Below are 23116 nucleotides of genomic sequence, written 5' to 3'. Positions count from 1 at the left end.
AGGTTGGGCCATTTCAAACAAGACTTCTATTTCAGTGTGCCATCTTTCCAGTAGGAGAAAAGCTGTCGTTTCTATTAGCTTGGAATTCCCACTGACGATGTCCCTCACTGGTCGGCAGGTTTCTGAACTGCCCATAGCCCACCGTTGAGACGCAGAGGGAGTGGACCGACGGCAAGTGTGCCATTTTATAACGTGCTTTGGTGAGGACCAATTTTATGAAGATAAGGCTGGACAGGGCTGGAGTCCTCCCTTAAGCGAGCACATGGCGTTATCCAGGAGACAACTGACACAAGGAAGGAAAGGAAGGAAGTGAAAGGAAGGAAGATACCAACGGGGGGGGGGGGGGTGGATCACCAATGTGTACATCTGAGACGCAACATCCACAAAACGCACAAAATGCACCACAGCACCCGCTCCAACTGTCAAGTTACCCCCTGTGTCTCCACCACCAACAGCAGAGGTGTGGACTGAATGACACATTCCCACACACACACATACTACATTACACATCAAGAATCCCCAGGCTGTCCGCCCCCACCCCCAAAGTCCCCAGACTCCTACTGTAAACCCCTAGCCCTCTTGTAGAGCACCTCTGTGTGTGTGTGTGTGTGTGTGTGTGTGTGTGTGTGTGTGTGTGTGTGTGTGTGTGTGTGTGTGTGTGTGTGTGTGTGTGTGTGTGTGTGTGTGTGTGTGGAGAAGGCAATGCAGAGAGCTATAGCGCAGGGCCTCATAAAAAGGGTTAGTAACAGTGAGTCGTTTTAGTAAGCCAGTATAAGCTATGATGGAAATAGGTAGCAGAGAGATGGAGGGGGGGGGACGGGGGACGGAAGGACGGGTCCTAACCCAGGATGCGGTGAGGGGATCTGGAGGTTGAAGGGAGGGGGGGTTGGGACGGGACAGGGGGGTCCTGGGGGTGGGGTTCTAGTGGTCGTGGTGGGGGGGGGGGGTTTACAGGACACGGGGCAGAGTGAGATGTGGTGGTCCCTCTCCCTTCCTACCCGAGCGAGGGCTTCCTCCACGGTGATCATCTTCTCCTTGACCATCATCATCAGCTGGATGCGCTCCTCGTCGCTCATGGTGATCTCGCTGGCCAGGTAGCCCACGTCCTCTCCTGTTGAACCAAGGAAGATACTATCAATACTGCAATTTAGAAGTACTGTTACAAGTAAAAAGTCCCGAATTCCAACACAGGGTTGGGTAAAAGTACAAAAGTATTGGTTCTGATTGTGCAGAATGGCCCATTTAAAGTTTTCACATGTATAATAATTCAGATTTTAGCAGATCTACAAGCTCACAATGTGTCGCGTTGTGACGCAGTGTGAGCTTGTAGATCTGCTATTTTCAAATGGCCGAAATGTGTATAGGTCTGAAGTGATTAATGTATGTTTTGTAATAATAACTAGTAACTAAAGTTGTCAAATAAATGCAGTGGAGCAAAAGTACAATATTTGCCTCTGAGATGTAGTGGAGTAAAAGTACTGGAAATTGGAAATTCTCAAGTAAAGTACAAATACTGGAAACGAAGCGTGAAGAACAATGTGTGTGTTTGTGTGTGGGGCCAGGTCAACGATCAGGTCAACAATGATCGCGTCGCATCATTTTCACACAACCTACCTTTGGACGTCTGTCGCGCGGCAGGCTTGTGCTGCGACTTGCGGAAGTTCTGCCAAAAGGATTTGTTCTTCTTCTTATTGTCCCATTTACCTGAAGAGACAAGACATGAGGAGGAGTCACACATTAACTACACATCCACACAACACAGAAGAGAACTCTGTGCGTGCGTGCGTGCGTGCGTGCGTGCACACACACAAACCTACAGTTCTGTGTCTTTCTTTGTTATAGCATGATGACGGCCCGAGAGAACGACTAGCTGTCTGATTAAATGGGACAGCCTATTCATCTACTCTTTCAAGGCCATTATAGCTAACATCAGAAACTGAGAGAGAAAAATAAAAACCGTCTGGGCACCTGGGCTGCCAAGCCAGCCAGACGGCGTGCCGCGGGTTCGACTCCCGAGCCTGACGGCCTTTCCCGCGTGTCACTCCCCATCTCTCTCCCCCTTTCCTGTCTGTCTACTGTCACTATCAATAAAGGCAGAAAAAGCCCCAAAACAAATCTTTAAAAAAACAAAAATTAATCACACTTGTGTGAAGTGAGGGGCGCCCTTATCATACATCACATTACATGCTCAGCCAATCAAAAAATCTAACCGTGGTACACACAAACACACAACTGGCCAAGCAAATCATCACAAATGTGGCACACACACACACACACAAATGCACAAAGCTGGGCATAGGAGGAGGCGCTAGGGCCCCTCAAAAAAAGAAGTGTAGTGTACGTGTGTGTACTTCCTCTCTCAAGGTAATAAAGCGTGACCCTTCTATGCCCTGCACAGATGTGCCTTCTCTCCGTCTTTATCCTTGTCCAAACAGACTGGGTACAAGCTCATTAACTGCCTTGCCACACATGCGCGCGCGCGCACACACACACACACACACACACACACACACACACACACACACACACACACACACACACACACACACACACACACACACACACACACACACACACACACACACACACACACACACACACACACACACACACACACACACACACACACACACACTCACTCTCTCTAGGAAGAATGAACATAATAGAGCTATATCTTCTATGTAGGTCCCATACAGTCCAGAAACGGATGCAGAGCTTCCTGCCCCCATAAAATGCTTAAGCATAAAGATTAACAATGTGTGTGAAAGCTGTTTTGAATCATGTACTGACAAATGCAGTGTTCTGACAAATGCTGTGTCTTAAAAAAAAGAGCAATGCATGGACAGTTGTGCACGCACGCACGCACGCACATGCACGCTGCGTATCAAGTGCACACGTTTGGTTTTTAGTGAAACCAAGCCATGCATCAGTCTGGTATCGGATGTGCCCAGCCCAACCTTGAACACTAGAATGAATAATGCCTCTGGAGGATTGGAAAGTTCCTCTCTCCGTGTTCACTGGTGCCTTCTCTCGCTCTCCCTTAAATTGCCTTCCCCTCACCGGTTCTCTGTTGTTCCGTTCACAAGGAAATCGTGTTCGACTTCTTCCAATCTCTTCTCGTCTGTATGCCTACACTCGTTATTGTATCATTGGCTGATGGGTGAGAAATGTCACCCACAAAAATAAGTCTGCAATAAAATAAAATAAATTAAAACGTATTAGTTTCTCCACTCACCTCCAGAGCCGTCTTCAGAGCTGGACTTGTGAAGCGACATCCTGGAAACACAACAGAGAGAAGCATTAGAGGGAATCAACATGGGACAAACACAACCTTCCCTTTTCACATCACACATCGTTATCATCTTTCATGTTTCTGTCGCTCTTCCAAACAGCCTCCCACTCTGTTTAAGTTAGAACATATGTACGGGTTGAAGCTGTGCTTTCTTAGTTTAATGTATTGTATATCTCTGAGGGGGCTTTATTATGCCAAAGGCTGCAGTTCTGACTGGTCACCACTGGGGGTCAGTGGTGGTGCTTCAGTGACTAGCCGGGACCAGAGAGGAAGGGAGAGGATTGAAGAGGTGGTGGTTCTCAACCTTAATACAAGCAACAAATAAATGTAATGATATATATATATATATATATATATATATATATATATAAATAAAAAGAGCCATTGGGGGGAGGGACATCGACCAGATGAGGGAACGAGTGGACAACCACGTGAAAGCGAGGAGGTAGGAGCCAAAGTACAAAGTATGGAACCGAAGAGAAATAAGAGGAGAAGAGCAGATGAAGAGAGAGAGAGAGAGAGAGAGAGAGAGAGAGAGAGAGAGAGAGAGAGAGAGAGAGAGAGAGAGAGAGAGAGAGAGAGAGAATAAACCACAGGGCAGACTCAGCCTGTTTGTGTTTCCACTTCCCTCCACAGGATAGTCACGAGGAGAGAGAGAGAAAGGGAGAGAGAGGGAGCTAGAGAGAGAGAGAGAGAGAGAAAGAGAGAGAGAGAGAGAGAGAGAGAGGGAGAAGGGGAGATAGAGAGAGAGGGCAATTGCTCAAGAGCGAGCCAAAGAGAATGGAAAATAACTGGGTTAAAAAGTATTCTGTACATGTGCGCGAGTCATCTTCTCACCCATCCTAAATAAACAGAACACAGTGAACTGGGGAGGGGGGGGGGGGGGGGGGAACCCAACAAAAAGACACAACTAGGATAGGAAGCTTCCTTAAACACAAGGAGAACACTCCCAGCCTCTGAGCCTTTTAAAAAGAAGCCTCACGGACTTTTGAAAAACAGATTCTGTCTAAAAATCCCGCAAATCATTACACACTATCTCTATAGTAATGTGTTCAAGACGGATCTGTCCGATATTTCATATTCCATCCTAATTGGCCAACATTGGCTTTCAAAGTTTGAAGGATTGGCCCGTTTTGAACGAAAAGCCTCACATCATGAATGCAGCGTGCCATTTACGTGAAATCTTTCACAGACTTTCCTACTTGGCTGAGGAATATATCCCACCCTTTTCACATTGGCCTGTTATAGCACAACCAACAGGTGGATGTTTGCAAAACACATTTTTGGAACAAAATGCCTCAAACCATCCAAGGTGTAAGAAGAAATGGCACCCTTTTCACATTGGCCTATTATAGCGCCACCAGGAGGCCACAACCTGACCTGGTGGAGACCTGTGCCCCGAGGGGCACTTTATCTAGTTGGATCTATAATGGAAGTGGAACACAGGTTATTCTCCCCCCCCACATTCCCTGAAAAGTAATCGTTTTGGACATACAAGGTTTACCAACCGACGGCGACGAGAAACCTCCGCAGTCACACACGTTACCCTGTGGTTAGCTCTCCTCACACACGTTACCCTGTGGTTAGCTCTCCTCACACACGTTACCCTGTGGTTAGCTCTCCCTCACACACGTTACCCTGTGGTTAGCTCTCCCTCACACACGTTACCCTGTGGTTAGCACACGTTACCCTGTGGTTAGCACACGTTACCCTGTGGTTAGCACACGTTACCCTGTGGTTAGCTCTCCCTCACACACGTTACCCTGTGGTTAGCTCTCCCTCACACACGTTACCCTGTGGTTAGCTCTCCCTCACACACGTTACCCTGTGGTTAGCACACGTTACCCTGTGGTTAGCACACGTTACCCTGTGGTTAGCACACGTTACCCTGTGGTTAGCACACGTTACCCTGTGGTTAGCTCTCCCTCACACACATTACCCTGTGGTTAGCTCTCCCTCACACACGTTACCCTGTGGTTAGCTCTCCCTCACACACGTTACCCTGTGGTTAGCTCTCCCTCACACACGTTACCCTGTGGTTAGCTCTCCCTCACACACGTTACCCTGTGGTTAGCTCTCCCTCGTGTTGCTGGGAGCCAACAGTGGTTCCCAAACTTTTTAGCCCGTGACCCAAAAGACAAATTAGACATTTCCTCCAGGACCCAAACTAGTGAAAATGGCAGATCTACAAGCTCACAACACACAGTTTGGCTATTTTTTATAATTTATGGAATTTCTTAAGATTTCTCCTGAACGGTGGCACAGTCGGTAGTGCCGTCACATCACAGCTAGAAGGTCCTGGGTGCGATTCCTGCTAGGTACGATGTGGGCGTGTTCTCTCCTCTGCGTCATCAGTGCCCATACCCGAGGCGGGGATGGCGAAAGGGCCTTTCTATGTGGAGTTTGCGTGTTCTTCCCGTGTCCCCTAGTGTAGGTAGTAGGTACCCTCACAAAAATAATGCTGTAATCCTGGTCTCTAAACTACCTCCCCCTGGCCAGCCGGGGCGCCTGATGGAGGGGAAAAGAACTGGTCGGAATAACGTGTTCCTTCCACGCGCTACGTCCGGCCGGGGAAACTCTCGCCAGTCCGGTGAAATGTAGCGCCCAGGATTACATTAGAGAATTGACACACTGGGTGAAAAAATGGGTCGTGTGGGATATGAATTTAAGAAAAAGAAAAAAAGATTTTTCTTTTACTTACTTTTGAAAATGTTTCGAAATTATATATATATATACTAATTAAAATCAAATCAAAAAAATTAAGGGACCCATAAAAATGGGTCCCGACCCACTGTTTGGGAAACAGTGGGGTAAAAACACACCCTGTGGTTAGCTCTGCCCCGTGCTGACTCTCTCGCTCTGTAAAAACAACAAAAAAAGGGAGCCTAAAGGCTTCTGCTCACGTTTTAAGTGGCCGGTAAAAAAAAAGTTTCACGACGAGAAAAGAGGAACTGAGAGACTGAGCTACTGCATGTCTGAAACTGAAACCGCTACGTGAGCCGAGCAAAAAGAGGTGGATCATGACACTGGATAATACCCTACAGGTGTGTGAGAGGGTGTGTGCGTGCGTGCATGTGCGTGCGTGCAAGATATAGGTGGGTAGTGACTGGCAGCTGCACAGTGTCCATTGCCCTAAACCCCCTCAAAAGAATTGGGATAAATCACAGAGAGGGTGATTGTGTGAAATTGACCCATAGGGTCTTAAGTCAATCTTCATCTCTCACAAGCGCGCACACACGCAGGGACAGAAAACCTCCCTACAAAAAAGGGCACACACACACACACACACACACACACACACACACACACACACACACACACACACACACACACACACACACACACACACACACACACACACACACACACACACACACACACACACACACACACACACACACACACACACACACACACACACACACACACACGACTGGGTGTACTGTAGTCACTGTAATGTCCATTCCTTACTCAGGCATAAACTTGACTGACAGCACACTCCCTCTCCATTAGGTGTGTGACTGGTTCAAACCCAGCTAATCAGGTCGCAACGCTCAGTGTGTGTGTGTGTGTGTGTGTGTGTGTGTGTGTGTGTGTGTGTGTGTACACCTAAAAAATACAGTATACTCTCTCTCTCGCTCTCTCTCTCTCTCGGCAGTATGGGAAACGTCACGCCCCTTAAAGCCTGGCTGCCATGGTAACATAATGAGATGCTAATTGAATGGAGGCCTGTATGGTTGAGCCCTCTGCTGCTCCCCCGCTGCCCCACCACAGCCAGGCTAGGGCCGAAGCTAATGCTAATATAGGACTCACTCAATAGGAGCTCCTTTCTGCTCCACACTATAAATTAACAGAACACACACATACGGGCACACACACACACACTCACACACACACCTCTTTGAAATAATCTCTCCGGAGCACTGTGCCATTGGGCATTGTGTGGCTAGTCAACTTAATTGGTTTAGCCTGAAAATCTTTGGCATGCCTTTCTAGTTCTGTTCAACTCCTTTGCGTTGAGTAGTGGACAGTGAACTCCCAACTGGTTTAAATGCTTTGGGAAAAGCATTTAACTTCTTTCCGCTTTGTACATATTTTATTGCAGCCTAAACTTGTAAGGTTAAGCATTTCTTTTAATGACTTGCACTCTGCAAGTGAATGAAATGCTAATTTTATCATTTACATGTGGAATGGAGAATTGGGCAAATAACGTGTCGTGTATGCCGACTGCCGAGTGCAAACTGGTTCTGTTTGACCACTTTTCTCCTGGCATCGGCATATAGCGTTACTAATGTTAATAATGAGCCATATAAGCCAGTGTGTGGTATATATGCTATTATGGCCTAGATGAGGTGGAAAAAGTATGTGCTATGTCTTACTTGAGTAAAAGTATCAATACTGCAATGTAGAAATACTCTGTACTTTTACAAGCAAAAGTACAGAATTAAACACACACACGCGCACGCGCACACGCACACGCACACACACACACACACACACACACACACACACACACACACACACACACACACACACACACACACACACACACTTGAAGGACCTCTTACCAAGTCTGCTGTAACAGAGTCATGAAGGATGAAGGCTCAAGAGAGGAAGGCTGACCTAATAAACTACTAATTACTTACATAAGCGGTTATCATGTGATATGGTTCGGCCTGTCTATTGTATTACTCTGACTCTGTCTCTGCAAAATGCCAGCAGCACCTTATCCTGCTGGACTGCTCACACACACTCGGATCCACATGCACGGATGTGAGTTTTTCTTTTTCTTTTTTTTGGGGGGGGGGGGGGGGGGGGTAGTTTTTCAGTTCACTCAGCATAAGCCAGTGTTTTCTGTGTGTGCGTGTGCATGTGTTGTCCCATGCCTGGCCACCTGGAGAGCAGGGGCCATTGGTCTTGTATGGGGACAATGAAAGGCAGCGAGCCTGTGTGACGAAAGCCCTAGCCCACAGGAAGAGCACGCATGGAGGTGACCCCGTCAAAGGGCAAAGGTCACGGTGATTTCCTTGATGAGAAGAGGGCAATGACTGAGGACACTGTTCCCATGGGAGGAAACTTAGTGTCACACACACACACATAACCACTCATTTTGTTAGTCTACCTACGCACGCGAGTGCGAATGAAGACACGAATGAAGACACGTACGCACACCCGCACAAACACATGTTATTTTGTGTTCTATATTAAAAACTGCTCCATGAGGGTCATAACACTGGACGTCAAGTGGTAGGTGTTATGCCGACATAGCGGTTTAGCTTTCCAACGCGGTACTGTTGCCATAAACAGACCCCTCTCATGGGATGGCCTACATTTACATCTCATTAGTGGCGAGAAAACCAGCCATCGACAACAAGGCGCATGTACTCTCCGTCCTACAAAACCATCAAAGCTGCGAGCGTTACGCGTGCGCGTGTCCATTCAGGTCAACACATACAAACGCTTCTCGTCAAATCCCATTTCACCTCCGTGGTGCCCCATGAATTGATAGGCCCTTTGCAACAATAACCCACCGATCAATCACCTTCCGAGGCAGGAAGTCCTGCACTTGACCCCTCCTCTACGTGTGACACAGTCTCCTGAACGAGCTCCGTCAACACCTCGCTCTGTATACCACTGCACCCCCCCCCCCCCTCCCCATGGCATACCATGCATAATGGGAGCAGTGCCCAATTCCTGCCAACAAGGCGATGGGAGACGGAGAGGGGTGGCACAGTCCCCAAGCGGAAGTCTGGGTAATCTCCTGGGGATGCTATTGTCCCAGGGAAAGAGGTGATGATGGGAGCGAGTGAGAGAGCAAGTCTGTGTGTGTGTGTGTGTGTGCGTGCGTGCATGTGTGTGTGTGTGTAGTGTGGTGGGGTATGTGTATGTAGAGTAGAAGTGGGATGTAGATGCACGGGTGGGGGGGAGGGGCGGAGGGAGTGGGGGGGGTTCTCATCTGTCAGTGTCAAATGTTCAAAGAAAAAAATGTAAACGATTATTAAAATCTATTATGAAATCATTTTTCTTATAGCCAAACCCCCAGCTGCGTCTCCGTGTGAACACTACGACGAATACGCTTTTTTTCCTAAACCGATGACACCATAGCCATTTTAAAACGTCTCCGTGCATGTGGATATGGCCTCAATGGAGTCAGAGGCTCTCTCTGTGTGACGGGGAGGGAGCAAGTGACAGACACTAATGGGCCTATATAGCTACATAGGGGCTTATTTGGGGTGTATCACACGCGTGTGTGTGTGTGTGTGTGTGTGTGTGTGTGTGTGTGTGTGTGTGTGTGTGTGTGTGTGTGTGTGGATGTTTATGACAGAGGGGGTCTCTGACACATGCATGCAGGGTAGAAAGAGAAACAGATTGGCAGGAGGAAGACAGAAACCAGTTGGGCCCCGACTAGGGGGGCCCCTCTCCCTCTCTCTCTCCCCCCCCCCCCTCTCTCTGTCTGTATTTAAGAACCAGCAGAGAGACGTCATCCTGCTTTGGGCATCTGGTTCCCATCACTCTGGGTTTCTTGTCGAATCGATGCTCCGTCCACAGCCATGGGAGAAAGAGATCATGTCTGTGCTATGTGCTTCCTATGCTGCACGTGGTGCTGCCTGCTCACGTGAACATGACAATTCCACCAGGCATAGGGGGGGGGGGGTCAAGCCAGGGTCACGCCTATAAACGTGTGCTCTGTGGTACGGCGGTGCCGCATGCGGAACGTTTGCAGATTTACAAGCCCACAGCTCTGCGGGGGCTGTGACGGGTTGTGATTTTCTGTGATTTCAGGGATTTTCGGAGGAACACGTGTATTATCAGGCGTCATGGTCAAAAAAACGCTGTAAAATCTGTTAAAGAACAATTTAAATGTCTAAAAACAATGTACACTATCTGGGTCACATTAACACTTCGGGTTTTAGTCTTGCTTTAGGAATTAATCAAAGAAAGCAAGAAAATCACACTAAGTTAGAAAGTCCATAGACACATGACCTGACCTCGCTCTGACATAATATTGATTAAGTTCCAGAAGCACATTACTTCCATCTCCAAGACTGCCTTTTATCATCTAAGGAACATCTCTAAGGTTAGATGTTTCCCGTCTCAATCAGACTGTGAAAAATTGGTTCATGCTTTTATTTCTAGCAGATTGGATTACTGAAATGCACTCTTTGCTGGATCGACAAAGCAGTTGCTCCATAAACTCCAGCTAGTTCAGAATGCTGCTGCGGGAGTTTTAACCAGAACCAAAAGATTTTAACTTATTACTCCAGTTTTATCCTCTCTTCACTGGCTGCCACCGAAACAAAAGAATTGATTTTATAGTGCTTCTCATAGTTTTTAAATCTATCAGTGGCTTAGCTCCTTCTTATGTTTCTGACATGCTTGACCCATACATGCCACACAGAACCCTTAGATCATCTGACAATATAAAATGGATAAACTCTAAATCAGGTTATGGTGCTTTTAGTCATTATGGTCCTACTCTGTGGAATTCTCTACCTGATTGATTTAAGATCTGTGACCTCATTGTCTTTGTTTAAAAGCAAACTAAAAACCTACCTATTTTCACTAGCTTTCAGCTAGATTGTGAAATGTGTTATTTTTATTTTAAATTACTCTTTTTTGTATTTTAATCATATGTAATTCTCTTTTTTGTACAATTATTGATTTTTGTACTCTTATTCTTGTACTGTATTTCATTTAAACACATTGACTTGTCTTGACTTGACTTGATCAGTGGATCGATGGGACTGTGGATCTGAGATTATGAATCCACAAAATGAAAACCTTTTCACACAAAAACGATATCCAAACTTGTGACAAACATTAGGGGATAGACTTCTCTGGCATACTGGCAGCGTGCGCAAGAAACTTGGCCCGAGTGGTCGAGTGGTTCGCGAGATTATCCGCGGGCAGACAGACTCACAGACAGGGGCCGTCGGCCTGGCAGAGACAAAAAGGACTGTATACCCCTGGGACATTCTCAATCATGTAAAAGCAACCGAGCCTTTGCCATTTGACCTAACTTCACCGTCTTGACCAATGATTCCCAATCCACCACATTCCTATGTCTAAATTATGTTCCGTTTCTCCATGACATCACATCCTTGGTACATTCAATCCGCTAAATATGGCACGCTGTCGGCCAACTCAGATCAACAAACCTAGCTTAATATAATTAAGAGTTGCCTATTGTTGCTTTAATATGAATGCATGGTATATAAAGAATATCACACCTGTGTGTAGTGAGGGGCGCTCTCATCATCATACATCATACGTCTCATTCTGGCCAATCACAATTTGCCTCCTCACTTTTGTCTTCGATGTTTGTTTGTGTTTACACAAACCCTCAAAGCTGGACATAGGATGGGCTAGCGCCCCTCAAAAAATTACATTAGGTCATATTTTTACATTAGGTCATATTTCCGGATACTTGAGATTTTAGAGTAATTATAAATGAACGTTGAACAAATGAATCACTATTTGTGCGTCATTTTGTGCAGTGATTCAAGACGTTCTGCTCCACAACACACGCCATGCAGGCACACTTACGGGAAGCAGTTGAAAAAGGAACCACCGCCCTGCTCTCTCCTTTGTGGCTCTTAATTGTAATCAGTTGGCCATCATCACTGACTCTTTCTCTCCCTGCCTATCTTGCTGTGCCTCCCCCACGGCAGACACAAAGCCCGGAAGGAAGCTTGACGGAGGACCAGAGGACCAGAGAATGGCCACCGAGCCGCATTATAGGACAGCCAGAGGAAACACTCAATGGGTTTCCTTCAGACACGGCAGGGACGTACGTGACAGTCAGGTCTGGAGAACTTGGGCCAATGAGTCAGACTTGAAATGATGTGCAATGGTTGACACTAGTATGTGGGAGATTTGACCGAAACACATACATTTGTATCCAAGTAAATCGCAGAGGCCGTGGGTTGTGAAACCCAGAAGAAATGTCTGGAGGAGGACAGCAGTATTTGTCGCTTTTAGTAACGTTTATTAAGGTTTTTGATGCCATTGTGTATCGAGTCAAACCATATTGGTGGTAGGCAACAAAACACTAAAATGCCTTCCCCTGTCTGATCATCCAATTCCTTCCTTTTAGCATTTCATATGTGTTAATCAGTGGAGGGGTTTGACAAAGACATTGTTTTATAAATGAGGATTTCACCCTAAAATGGTGGTACTATCTTTAGTAAGCAATGGCCTTCAGCTGGCTAACATCATATTCTACAACATGCTTGCAAGAGAACCTGTCCATTATATATGAACCCATCATGTCTAGACAATTAGGAATGCTGACTTGGATAGAGCCAAAACATCAAGTCACATTGCCACAACATGCACTGTGACATTCTTTACAGGAAATGTCTTTTCGGGGAATTGAATCAATTGACAAAGTGCAGCATACATTCAAAATGGTCCGTTTCATTAGCATGCCATTTGAATTTCTTCTTAATCATTCCGCCGTGTTCTTTTCAGTAACAAAAACATAACATTTGGACCGTCTGTCTGCCTTTCTCTCACATTTGTGTATTCCAATGCCTGCATGTAAACTGAAGGTCAGAGGCCAACTCACAGACGTAGCATTTCATCGCTTTAGTGTTTTCACTGGCTACCTACCGACACAGCGCGCCCCATTCATCCCAAGAAGTTAAACTTTTGTTCATCCGTGGAACTGACCCCAGGCTCCTACGGGGCAAGGTCACTGACCCGTTGCACAAGCAGTCACATAAGATACCTATCAATCACATGGACCGCAGCATCTGTGGATGCTTATCTTTCCACCCCAAAGCGCCCCACCACCACCACCACCCTCCTCCTCGACCGTGGACTCACTGCAGAGGCTAAGTGTGATTCATGCACATGCGATTTGATGTAGCCCAGATATAGGCAGCGCTGCATGCACATTGTTTTGACACGCAACAGACACACATTTCAATCTCGGCCAGAGGGATGAGTCACGGTTCTACAGTTCTCCAGCACACACAGTACAATGATAGATAGATGGCCAATGGGGCTGGCCCTTATACGTACTTTCTGTCTGTCTCCGGCGTGGACACCTCGCTGCTGAAGCCTAGCGACTCCTGTGGGGGACAGAGAAGAAGGGGACCGCTGTCAGATGGATTCAAAGTTCCTGTCACGATAAAACACTGTCTGGTTCCCATACGTTTTAGCTCAAGACCCGAAAAAAGAGATTAGACGTTTTCCCGGGACCAAAACTAGTGAAAATAGCAGATCTACAAGCTCACAACGCGTTGTGAGATTGTAGAGCAGCTATTTTCGCAGCTATTACACTAAGGGGAATTTCTTCCTAACCGTTTTATATTGACAAAAAAAAAATATATATATATATATATATATATAAATAAACATATAGGGCGCTGGTCCTTTAAGAAAAGCGTAGGAGGGGTCTAACGTCAGCACATGTAGAACAGGAAGAGTACAGCAACAACACTGCATGGAGTGTTGCTGTCATGTCATCTAGAACAGATGTAAATCGTGCAGATGTAAATCGCACGATTGAATAGGAGTTCTAGCGGTTGATCCACCCGGACGGTAAATCCGCTAATTTTTTTGTGACTTACAGTAAGAAAACAGCTTGTGCGAAACTCCCCTTTAAGCAATTTTTTTTTTAAATTCATGAATTATTTAAAAAAAAAAATGGGAACGCTTTTTAAAAATGTTTTCAAATAATAATAATTAAAAACAAAATGTAGGAAACAAAAATAAATAAAGGGACCTATAAAAATGGGTCCCGAGCCAGTGTTTGGGAACCAGTGCAATAAAGGAGAAACCAAGATGTGTGCTTTCTTCTTATCATTTAATGCACATCCCGCGACCAGACTACGGATAAGCGGTTGAAGATGCATGGATGGATGGATTTAATGGACATGTTAAGAGACTCGAGAGCGTGATATGTTATGTACGCTTTCTCACCTGTATCTCAGAGCGGAGCTGCAGGGAGGTGGTGCTGGTATCCAGTTTCTCCTAAGATAGAGAGAGAAAAGGTTAGCATTTAACGACAGAAAAATTATAATTAAAGAAATCTAAATACTGGTTACAGGCTAACCAATGAAACCCTTATAATCTACTTGGGCTGTTCGAAGATGGCACATCTACAAGTTCACATCGTGTCGCAACGCAATGCACAATGAGCTTTCGTTTAGAAATTCAGAAAAGTTTACCAATGACAAGCCCTACCTAAACAAGGCTGAAAGTTATTAATTGGCTGCAATAACAACGTAAGACGTTCCCACAGATAACTATACCTGCTTATCAAGAAAAACAAACAAATGCACGTTGCGTGCACATTATCAACACACCCAGAGGTGCACTGATATCTGTAGCAGGTGTGTGAGTATGTCAAGTCACGCTTGAGGCGCTCAAAAACCTGCACCACTTGTTCCAACTGTCAGGTAATAGTACGGTATGACAGGTTGGTTACCAGACTTCCCGAACACAACAATGAATGATTAAAATAGCTCCTCAACCCATAATATGACAAAAGGCAGAGACTAGTAACACACTGAGCTCCTCCCTCGTACGACACCTACGTCACACAGCGGAACTCCCAGTGGTGGAAAGTGCATTTACGGTACAATTTTGAGGTATTTGTAGTTTACTCGAGTAGTTCCAATTTCCAATACCTTTACTTCTACTCCACTGCATAATATCCAAATATCGTACTTTTGCTCCGCTACATATATTTGAAAACCTTAGTTTAGTTACTTTGTAGATTTTGATTATTATTACAAAACCTCAACTTCAGCCCTTTATACATTTCAGCAATTTGAAAATAGCTGATTTGACAGGCCCATCTACAAGCTCACAATGCATTGCATCGCTATTTTCAAAAGATTATTATACATTTGAAAACTTTAAACGGGACATTCTGCACAATGAGTACTTTCATTACATTATACAAGTACATTTTGAAGCCAATACGTTTGTATTTTTACTCAACTAAATATCGAATTCCATACTAGTAACAGAGTATTTCTATATTGCAGTATTGATACTTTTACAAGCGAGTACTTTTTCCACCAGTGGGAACTTCTGCTAACTTGCATGTAGAGCAGTGGCTCTAGTGAGGACGTGAGACGTACAGTACAAGGACGCACTGTGTGTGAGTGTACACAAACGGACACCTTACTTGGTTCCATTTGTACAAGCTCAGTTACAGACCTTTAAGGGTCAATTTGTAACGCCCCACAAGTTACCCCGAGGGTCCCTGGACCCCACTTTACGAACCAATATAGAGTATATAGAAGATATGAGATTTACCTAACCATGTTTGACAGAACTGAAATGACAACAGATGAGGGCAAACGATGTGGGTTCAGTGTGTCTGTTGAAAACAGAAAGAGTTATGGCCTGGAATCAAAGCAACAAAAAACCACCACACTGGCCAAAAGCAGTAGGGAAAATAAGCAAAGTTTGTCAACTCTGGTCTCAAAACATGTTTTTGAGCTTCTCCAGCTCCGAGCGATGTCTGTCAGGCCTGTTTTCACAGTTTAGAGAGGGAGAGAGGGCTGCTGCGTGCGTTTATTATGTCTAAAGCAGCTGTCCTCGTGGCCTGGGACTATCCACATGCGGCGGCGTGAACCATTTCTGCAGGAGGAGAAAGGAGGTCTGGAGAACCACAACAAATCTGGGACTTAGATTTCAACCAAAAACACATGATTCTAAAAAAAACTCATGCTAAAAATAGTGTAGTCTAAGGATTTGGAAATATGAAAGCAGCGAAGCACACTTTCATGGTCGTGTGGTTTTGTGCGTTTTCCTGTAACCTTATTTAGAGCAACAGCCTGTGTATGCACTGTGCTTGCGTGCGTGAGGAGTCTTAATATACAACAGTGTCATGTGCCAGTGTGTTAAAACATTGCGGTAGGTGCAGGTGATGTGTGTGATTGTGTGTAGCTGCCTCTACACACAGGCAGACAGACAGGTCTATAGTGCTGAATGCCTGGGGGAACTCACTTTTCCGGAGCTCACTGCTCTTGGACCTGGTCTTGTCATTCAAAGACCTGGTTGCCTGGCCTGGGGGACGAGGCTGCTAGGCAGCCTACTTGACCTTGGCCTTGTGGATGCGGAACAACTTGCCATGTGGTAGAATCTGAAACAGTCCATAGTTGGGGTGGTCTCCCACAATTATCAAATGCTTCCGGTCATACAGTCTAGAGCATGGAAGCTTTTTTGATGATTAAAAGGGGAAAGTGGACATCAAGTCTCCTCCCCACTTCCATTTCGTCTTTACAGTCGTGGCAATTTATCCTAATATACCGGTAAATCTAAATAATCAAAGCATATATAGCTTGCTTATTAGCAGAAATTGTAAGCTACCGTGAGGAAAGTATTACAAGAAAACTGCAAAACTACCCAAAAGATTAGGGAACATATAATGCTTTAAGGGTTATGACATACACACCATTGGAAAGGAGAAGTTGGCCATGAATCCCAGTATGCTGTTCACAGGGTCTACTCTAAGCTATCTTAGAAATGTTTATAAGAAGGCTGTAAGTCACCTCAGGTAATTACAATTCTTTATCCTTTAATACTTTCAATATTCTGTGTCTTTTGAGGACGTGCAAACACCATGGCAGTTCTTAAATATACTTCCCAAAGCTGTGAGAAAAAAAACTGCTGACTGAAAAGGAGTTCTCACTACCTCTTTCAGTCTGACTCCATGCCCTTGTAATTAGGGCAGCCACAAGAGAGACATTCTCATGCTACGGACACTGTGGTCATTAGTTTCATTTATAAAATGGAAATTCCCATCGATCCGTTATGCAATGTAGTACGACAACAAACAGGGATAGTCTCGATGGGACTGTAATAGATGCCAAGGTCTTGTATCAAGTGAATTTCAACAATACAGTTGGCCTTCTGAAGTGTTCTGCTGAACATCGAACGGTTGTTAAACCTCCACTAAAGCGGGGCAGGGTGATGCAGGTCAAGTCACTCCCCAATAGATGTCTGAATGTAATGTACCGCCCACCTCTGTGGCTGGGAACTGGAGAGGAGTGCTGCGAATTTCACAACAACTTCAGGCAAGGTCCAGGGTGGACAGCAGAGAACTATTGTATAGTAACTTTGAGCCGTGGGGAGAGCTTCAGTTGCTGAAGTTAAAGGTGGCTCTATCAAGGCTGTAGGTCTTGCTATAAATTTTGCCTAGACTCTCAAGACTAACAGACCTGACTGCTGTCCCCCGGAATTTTCAAATACTTCCGCCAACGCATCTGCAATTCAGCATCGAGTAGATACAGACTTGCGTCGCATGTCAGTCTCGAAAAGGTTTCCCTATGTAGAGAATGAGGACAATGAGCAGCTAATGTTGCTAATAATGGGTGGAAACAATTAGGGAAAACTACATTGCCAAACCAATCCAAAGTCTTTAGGGCGGCCCTTCATATTGGAGCAGTGACAGAATTGGTTTTCAAAGCAGTGGATGTAGATCGGTAGACTGCCTTTCTCACCACTGTTCTAGCAATTATCTTGCATTTAGAAATCTCCAGACGTACCGGTAGACAGAGATCCCTCATCGCCTGGCAATGCAAGACTAGAGTAAATATTAAATCAATACAAATCTTTTAGATGAGTCCCAGGGACATTTTAGTCCCACTTCAACGACGTTAGGAGTCATATTTTGCCATTTTTACAAATTGCAGCATTTAACTCCCATTTCATATGGTTATAATGTGGTTATATTCATGTAGAAAGAAAACAGAAGAAGAAATGATTATTATAACTAAAGCTAGCAAAACATCGCGATTTCTTTTGACGTGTATTATTTTTACTGTACATGCTGAGTACAGTAGTGCATCCCGTGGATGCAGAGGTCGTTGTTTTATTGCGTCCCTTAACTATAAACTGCGTTTTGGGATACAAAATGCACCCAATTGTAATCTCTGCTCTAGGCCGGAGCAGTGGACACCAGCCAGTGTGACAGAACAGTGGTGCCAGGTGGAAGCAGCCTGTGAGCAGGTAGGTAAGTGTAAGGCAAGCTGACAACGCTGTGGCTGATGACAAAGCAGCATCATCACAAAGGATGAATCTGACCTGGGCTTCAATAACACAGGGCAGGAAAAGGAAGGTGTTTTTTTTAATATTATGTGAATCAATCATCACCACACCCAGAGCAACGGATGGCGTGTACAGGAAACTGCCTTCGCATTTGTACCTGGACTTAGCAAGTCATTCTTGCTAGTCAACGACTTTAGCTCAATTTCCTTGAACTGAGCTCGGACAACTAAGGGTGAAGCCTCGACCCCCGTTAAGCTAGTAGTGAGTGACTCTGATGTTTATGGGGACTTGGTCAGAGGTGACAACAACACCTTTAAGAGACCATATCCTGCAGGTCTTGTGAGTAACTTAGGACACTTAAAAGTGCTGAGAAGGCTAAAAGCCTCAAAATTAGCCAGAACCCTACACTTATCACAGCCATAATCACCAGTGGCCAAGCAGCCATGACTGACGCTACCGAGACAGCCTGTCTGGCTTTAGCTGGAACTTCACAGTAACTTTAGATACATTTCAGCAACAAGCCCATCATGTCTACATTTATCTGTTAAGAGCATTCAGTGAAGCCGAGGAAAGGGACCGGAAGCTTCTGCTGGATGTAAATCAAGAGAGGGCGGAAGAGCTGCCTGACAATCTGTCCGTCCAGGGGAATTCAGAGCGTCCCTTAAGTCAGAGAGCAGGTACCTGTCGGACATGCTCATAAAAACGTTATTTACACAGAGACCTGCAAAGCAGTGGGTTGGTCCATGCTGCGCAGCCTGCAAGGTGCTGCTGGACGAAGTCTTTGCTACAGCCGGCTGTATGCGTTTCCTTGCTTCGGTGAAACGACAAAACAATAATGCCGTCCATCCCTTGAGCAAGCAGAGCATAAAAAGAGTATTATGTGTGTGCCCACATTAGTCAATGTCGGTGCACATATAACAACCCACACGAGGACAAAGACGTAGGGGCGCCACACACCCAGGTGCAACACCCCCCCTCATCCTCGCCATGTGCACACACACACACACACACACACACACACACACACACACACACACACACACACACACACACACACACAAACTTTCACAAAAGGTGGTGTTTGAAGTCTGTAGCTATCAGATCCTCTTTGATGGCTGCTCCAGTCTGCTGTGACAGGGAGTGATATGCCCGTCTGTGTGTCTGCGCTGCTGCGCGCGTATCTCCATGGGCACTAAGCCCACTGCCTGTACAGACTGCCAGTGATGTGCCACCGCTACTGCCTGGCGAATGCACACACAGACTCTCGCGCACAAGCACGCATGCAGACACGCACAAAGGTACACATATTTGTATGCATGCGTACACACTTGCTCTCGCTCACACACACACAAAACACACACCGCCTCCACTTCTGCAGATAGAGGCCCGAGAAGTCACAAAGCGCCTCTGTTTTCCTCGTACTCTTCCTCATCTCTTCTCTTTCTCCCCGTCTATGCCTGCCATCTCAGAGAGGGGAGGGAGGGAGAGAGTTGAGAGGAGGAGGCGATTGAAGAAAGACAAACAAATAAACCCACATCCCCTTTCCCTTCAATGCTGATCTGCGAGATGGATTTGTTGCGAGCTCAGGATGTAGAGAGAAAAAAAAATAACATGTTGAAAAAAGGTTCCTAAAAGGTAAAAGTCGGGTTTGTCTCAGTCTTTGTGAACTGCCGCATCAATAACGGAGACAAAAAAAACGGGCTGGTTTTGAAGTTGAGCTGCGGGGTGAGAGCTAACTCGACTCGAAATGGTTTCTGAAAGAATTTTAAATAAACCAGTGAAGTTGTGTGTGTGTGCGTGCGTGTCCGTCCATGCATAAGTGTAACTTAGTTTTCACTTTTGCACACTCCCAGAGGGAGAACGCTATCCTTTACATGAACTTTTGGAAAAACACCAGCATCAGCTGAGAGCTACTGCCCCACTTACCCTGGATCACCACACATGAATGAGTGTTTATGAGTGAATGCATGTTTTCTCTTTGTAGATGTCTACAAGGATATCTGTGCGCGCACATGCCAAATTAAGTGTCTGTGTGTGTGCGTGGCTCCCTGATTGCTTATGCATGACTTTATAGAAGGGGGTCAGAGAGGGAGAGTTGTCTAATGAGGATCACGATGTCTGTAGAGTGTAGAGAGATAGGAAACGATTTTTGCACACGCACCACACACACACACACACACACACACACACACACACACACACACACACACACACACACACACACACACACACACACACACACACACACACACACACACACACACACACACACACACACACACACACACACACACACACACACACACACACACACACACACACACACAGCTTCTGTCCGACTGAAGACGCCGCAGAGCTTTCCAGCATTAATCCAGACGAGGCTACAGTGAATATTTTCAGAACCAAATGAAAAGAAGGGAGTGGTGTGAACTGTGAAGCGTTATGCCAGAGAGTGTAAAAAAAACAGAAACGACTTTGTACGAAAACAACTGCAGTGCCCACCATATGTGAGCGCTATACCGCCGCCGTGTTTGCTGCCAGGCTGAGCCGCGTGAGTAGGCGCATGTTTCGTAAAACGTAGAAAACACAAGAGCGTGTGCCGCGGTGCCACCTGGTCGAACTGGGCGAGTATGGGTGGGCAGCGTCTGGAGGTTGGTAGCCGGTAGTGACCAATGTGTTGAGATATTATCATGGCACCACGGCCAGCCGGAAAGCCAGATGCAAAGACGGGAAGGTAGTTAGTGGAGGAACAGGACCATGGATCTGACTGACCACACACACACACACATACAGAAGCAGGACATCCAGGTTTCGAGCAGAGGGGAGCAGGGTCGACCACAGTCTGCCATGCCACCCCTGAACTGCAATGTGGGCTCGTCCATTTATAGGAAAAACACTCTCAGCCTACTCAAACAGAGTAACACCTCAATCCGTTTCCTTTCCAGAAGGGCTTGAGTGAGTTAGTCAGAGTGTGTGTGTGTGTGTGTGTGTGTGTGTGTGTAAAAGAGAGATGAAAAGTTTCTCTGCGGACACAGCAGAAGCAAGTGTACGTCTACACAGCGCAAGGCGTTCCTAAACCAACATCCCTTGAGGAATGTCATTGTTTTGGTATTTCAAGACAAATAGCAAAGTTATTACAAATTGCAATGGCGGGGTCACAACTCCCCCCAGTGCTGACTAACAAAGCACATAATGAAACTGCAAATACACAAGCCGTTCCACACGAGGGTTAGGCCAACAACGGAACCGTGCCAACATACATACGATGAAGATCTTATGGCAACAAAATGTTGGCCATGCACACGCTTGAAGGCAGAGAGGACAAACAAACAGCCGGCGTGTGCATCCGGCGTTTTGCCTTTCCACACGACGTAGGATCTAAAAACCTGTTGAACTAACCCACTTTTCTGCACGCAGACCTCACGCGAGCATAATCCCATCACCATCATCATCATCGCCGCAGCCCTGCTCCTCACCTCACGGCAAAACAACATGAAAGCATGTCTGAACTGGAGAGGCCTAGTGCAGAGGCCCAGCCGAGGCAGGCTGACAGCAACCCTCAGCTAGAAACCATTACTGGGTGATTCACAAGGCCAGCAGATCACGACCAGGACATCAAAGTTAGGTAGCGCTGTCACTACTTGTTGGACTTTGGTTGGAAGTGGTTTCTTTCTGTAGTGTACACAAGTCTGGAGTGTTCATTTAACTCGTTCAGAGTCGAATTAACCTTCAGGATTTGACTGGGTATCCAGCATTTTGTCAGATTTCCTGAGGCCATGCAACAATGTACATGCTTTTTACCCTACACTGTAGGGCCTACACATTATCAAATATGCAGTGCAGTGTCCTGTTCCTCCCTTATGTATCACTGTTCTCTGCAGGAGATGCAAATATCTGGTCTCTGTGGCTATTCATTCTACTAACCATAAAGTCTCTGCATGTCCAACATGTGCACGCCTGTAAAATGTTTTAAAGGAATTTAGGGTAAATTAGGGTAATTTCATCCTAAATTCACCAGGTTCAAAATTAAACTGGTGTACAAATGGTCTCTGTGTTTTATATTTAAATACTTGTACGTTTTTTATGGCAAAAGTCGGGTTTTAACAAAGACTGCATTCCAAATGGAGAAGTAGTTGGCTCCAAGCGTGATTTGCTGAAAGATTTGAGGGATGAGGGACATAAAAGGGAGATCAGGATGACTGACAAGAGTCAAGAGCTAACAAGTGGACCCTCATTCAAAACCTCATTGCCACTTAAAGCATAGCCTTCTAGGAGGCAAAGGAGCTGAATAAGAACAAGAATACAATTTATCCTCCTATAAGTAGCTAAAAATGTTTCACAACGTGAAGATTTGATTTGAGTATCAGTAACTCAGATATGACGACAATATGCTTTCGCAATCAGAAATATAGTCAGTGGTTCTCTGCAGTGGGACTTGTGGTGGCTTATTTAGTTTTGTTTTAAACGTTTGTGTCCTCATCTCTCATATCACTCCTTTGTGTCTCCTCGTATGATGGAGCGGAAGAGTCATGACAAATGGCAAATGTGTTGTCTCTAGCAGAGACTTCAAGACAATCATTCCACATATCTGTCTGATACAATAACACGTTTTGGTTTTTTTTGCCAATTTTGCCTAACTCTATGCCGGAAAACGTCATGGTCTGTCACCTAAAATAAAAGATTTGTATAAGTTGCTGAAGTATCACTTAAACTACCATACTAGTACTTCCAAAAATGAAGGCTCAACTGTCACGGACCCAATGGGCTATACTACAATAAGAACCAGCTAACACTGCTTCTCTATAG

The 23116-nt window shown here is 45.6% G+C and overlaps 1 protein-coding gene across 7 annotated transcripts in view; it reads right to left on the bottom strand.

The window, feature by feature from the left end:
* The window catches only part of sash1a (SAM and SH3 domain containing 1a), a 274948-nt gene that overhangs the window by 41987 nt on the left and 209845 nt on the right, over nt 1–23116 (bottom strand). For all 7 annotated transcript variants that reach the window (XM_079526965.1, XM_079526964.1, XM_079526968.1 and 4 more), the window contains exons 3-7: nt 14225–14275; nt 13322–13371; nt 3236–3276; nt 1615–1704; nt 999–1111 (exon numbers count right to left, since the gene is read on the bottom strand). In XM_079526965.1, the coding sequence (XP_079383091.1) occupies nt 999–1111; nt 1615–1704; nt 3236–3276; nt 13322–13371; nt 14225–14275 (345 nt within the window). The remainder of the gene's footprint in view (nt 1–998; nt 1112–1614; nt 1705–3235; nt 3277–13321; nt 13372–14224; nt 14276–23116) is intronic.

This window comes from Electrona antarctica (assembly GCF_951216825.1).
Source record: "Electrona antarctica genome assembly, chromosome: 17".
Taxonomy (NCBI): domain Eukaryota; kingdom Metazoa; phylum Chordata; class Actinopteri; order Myctophiformes; family Myctophidae; genus Electrona; species Electrona antarctica.
This window is presented reverse-complemented; position numbering and strand designations above follow the sequence as displayed.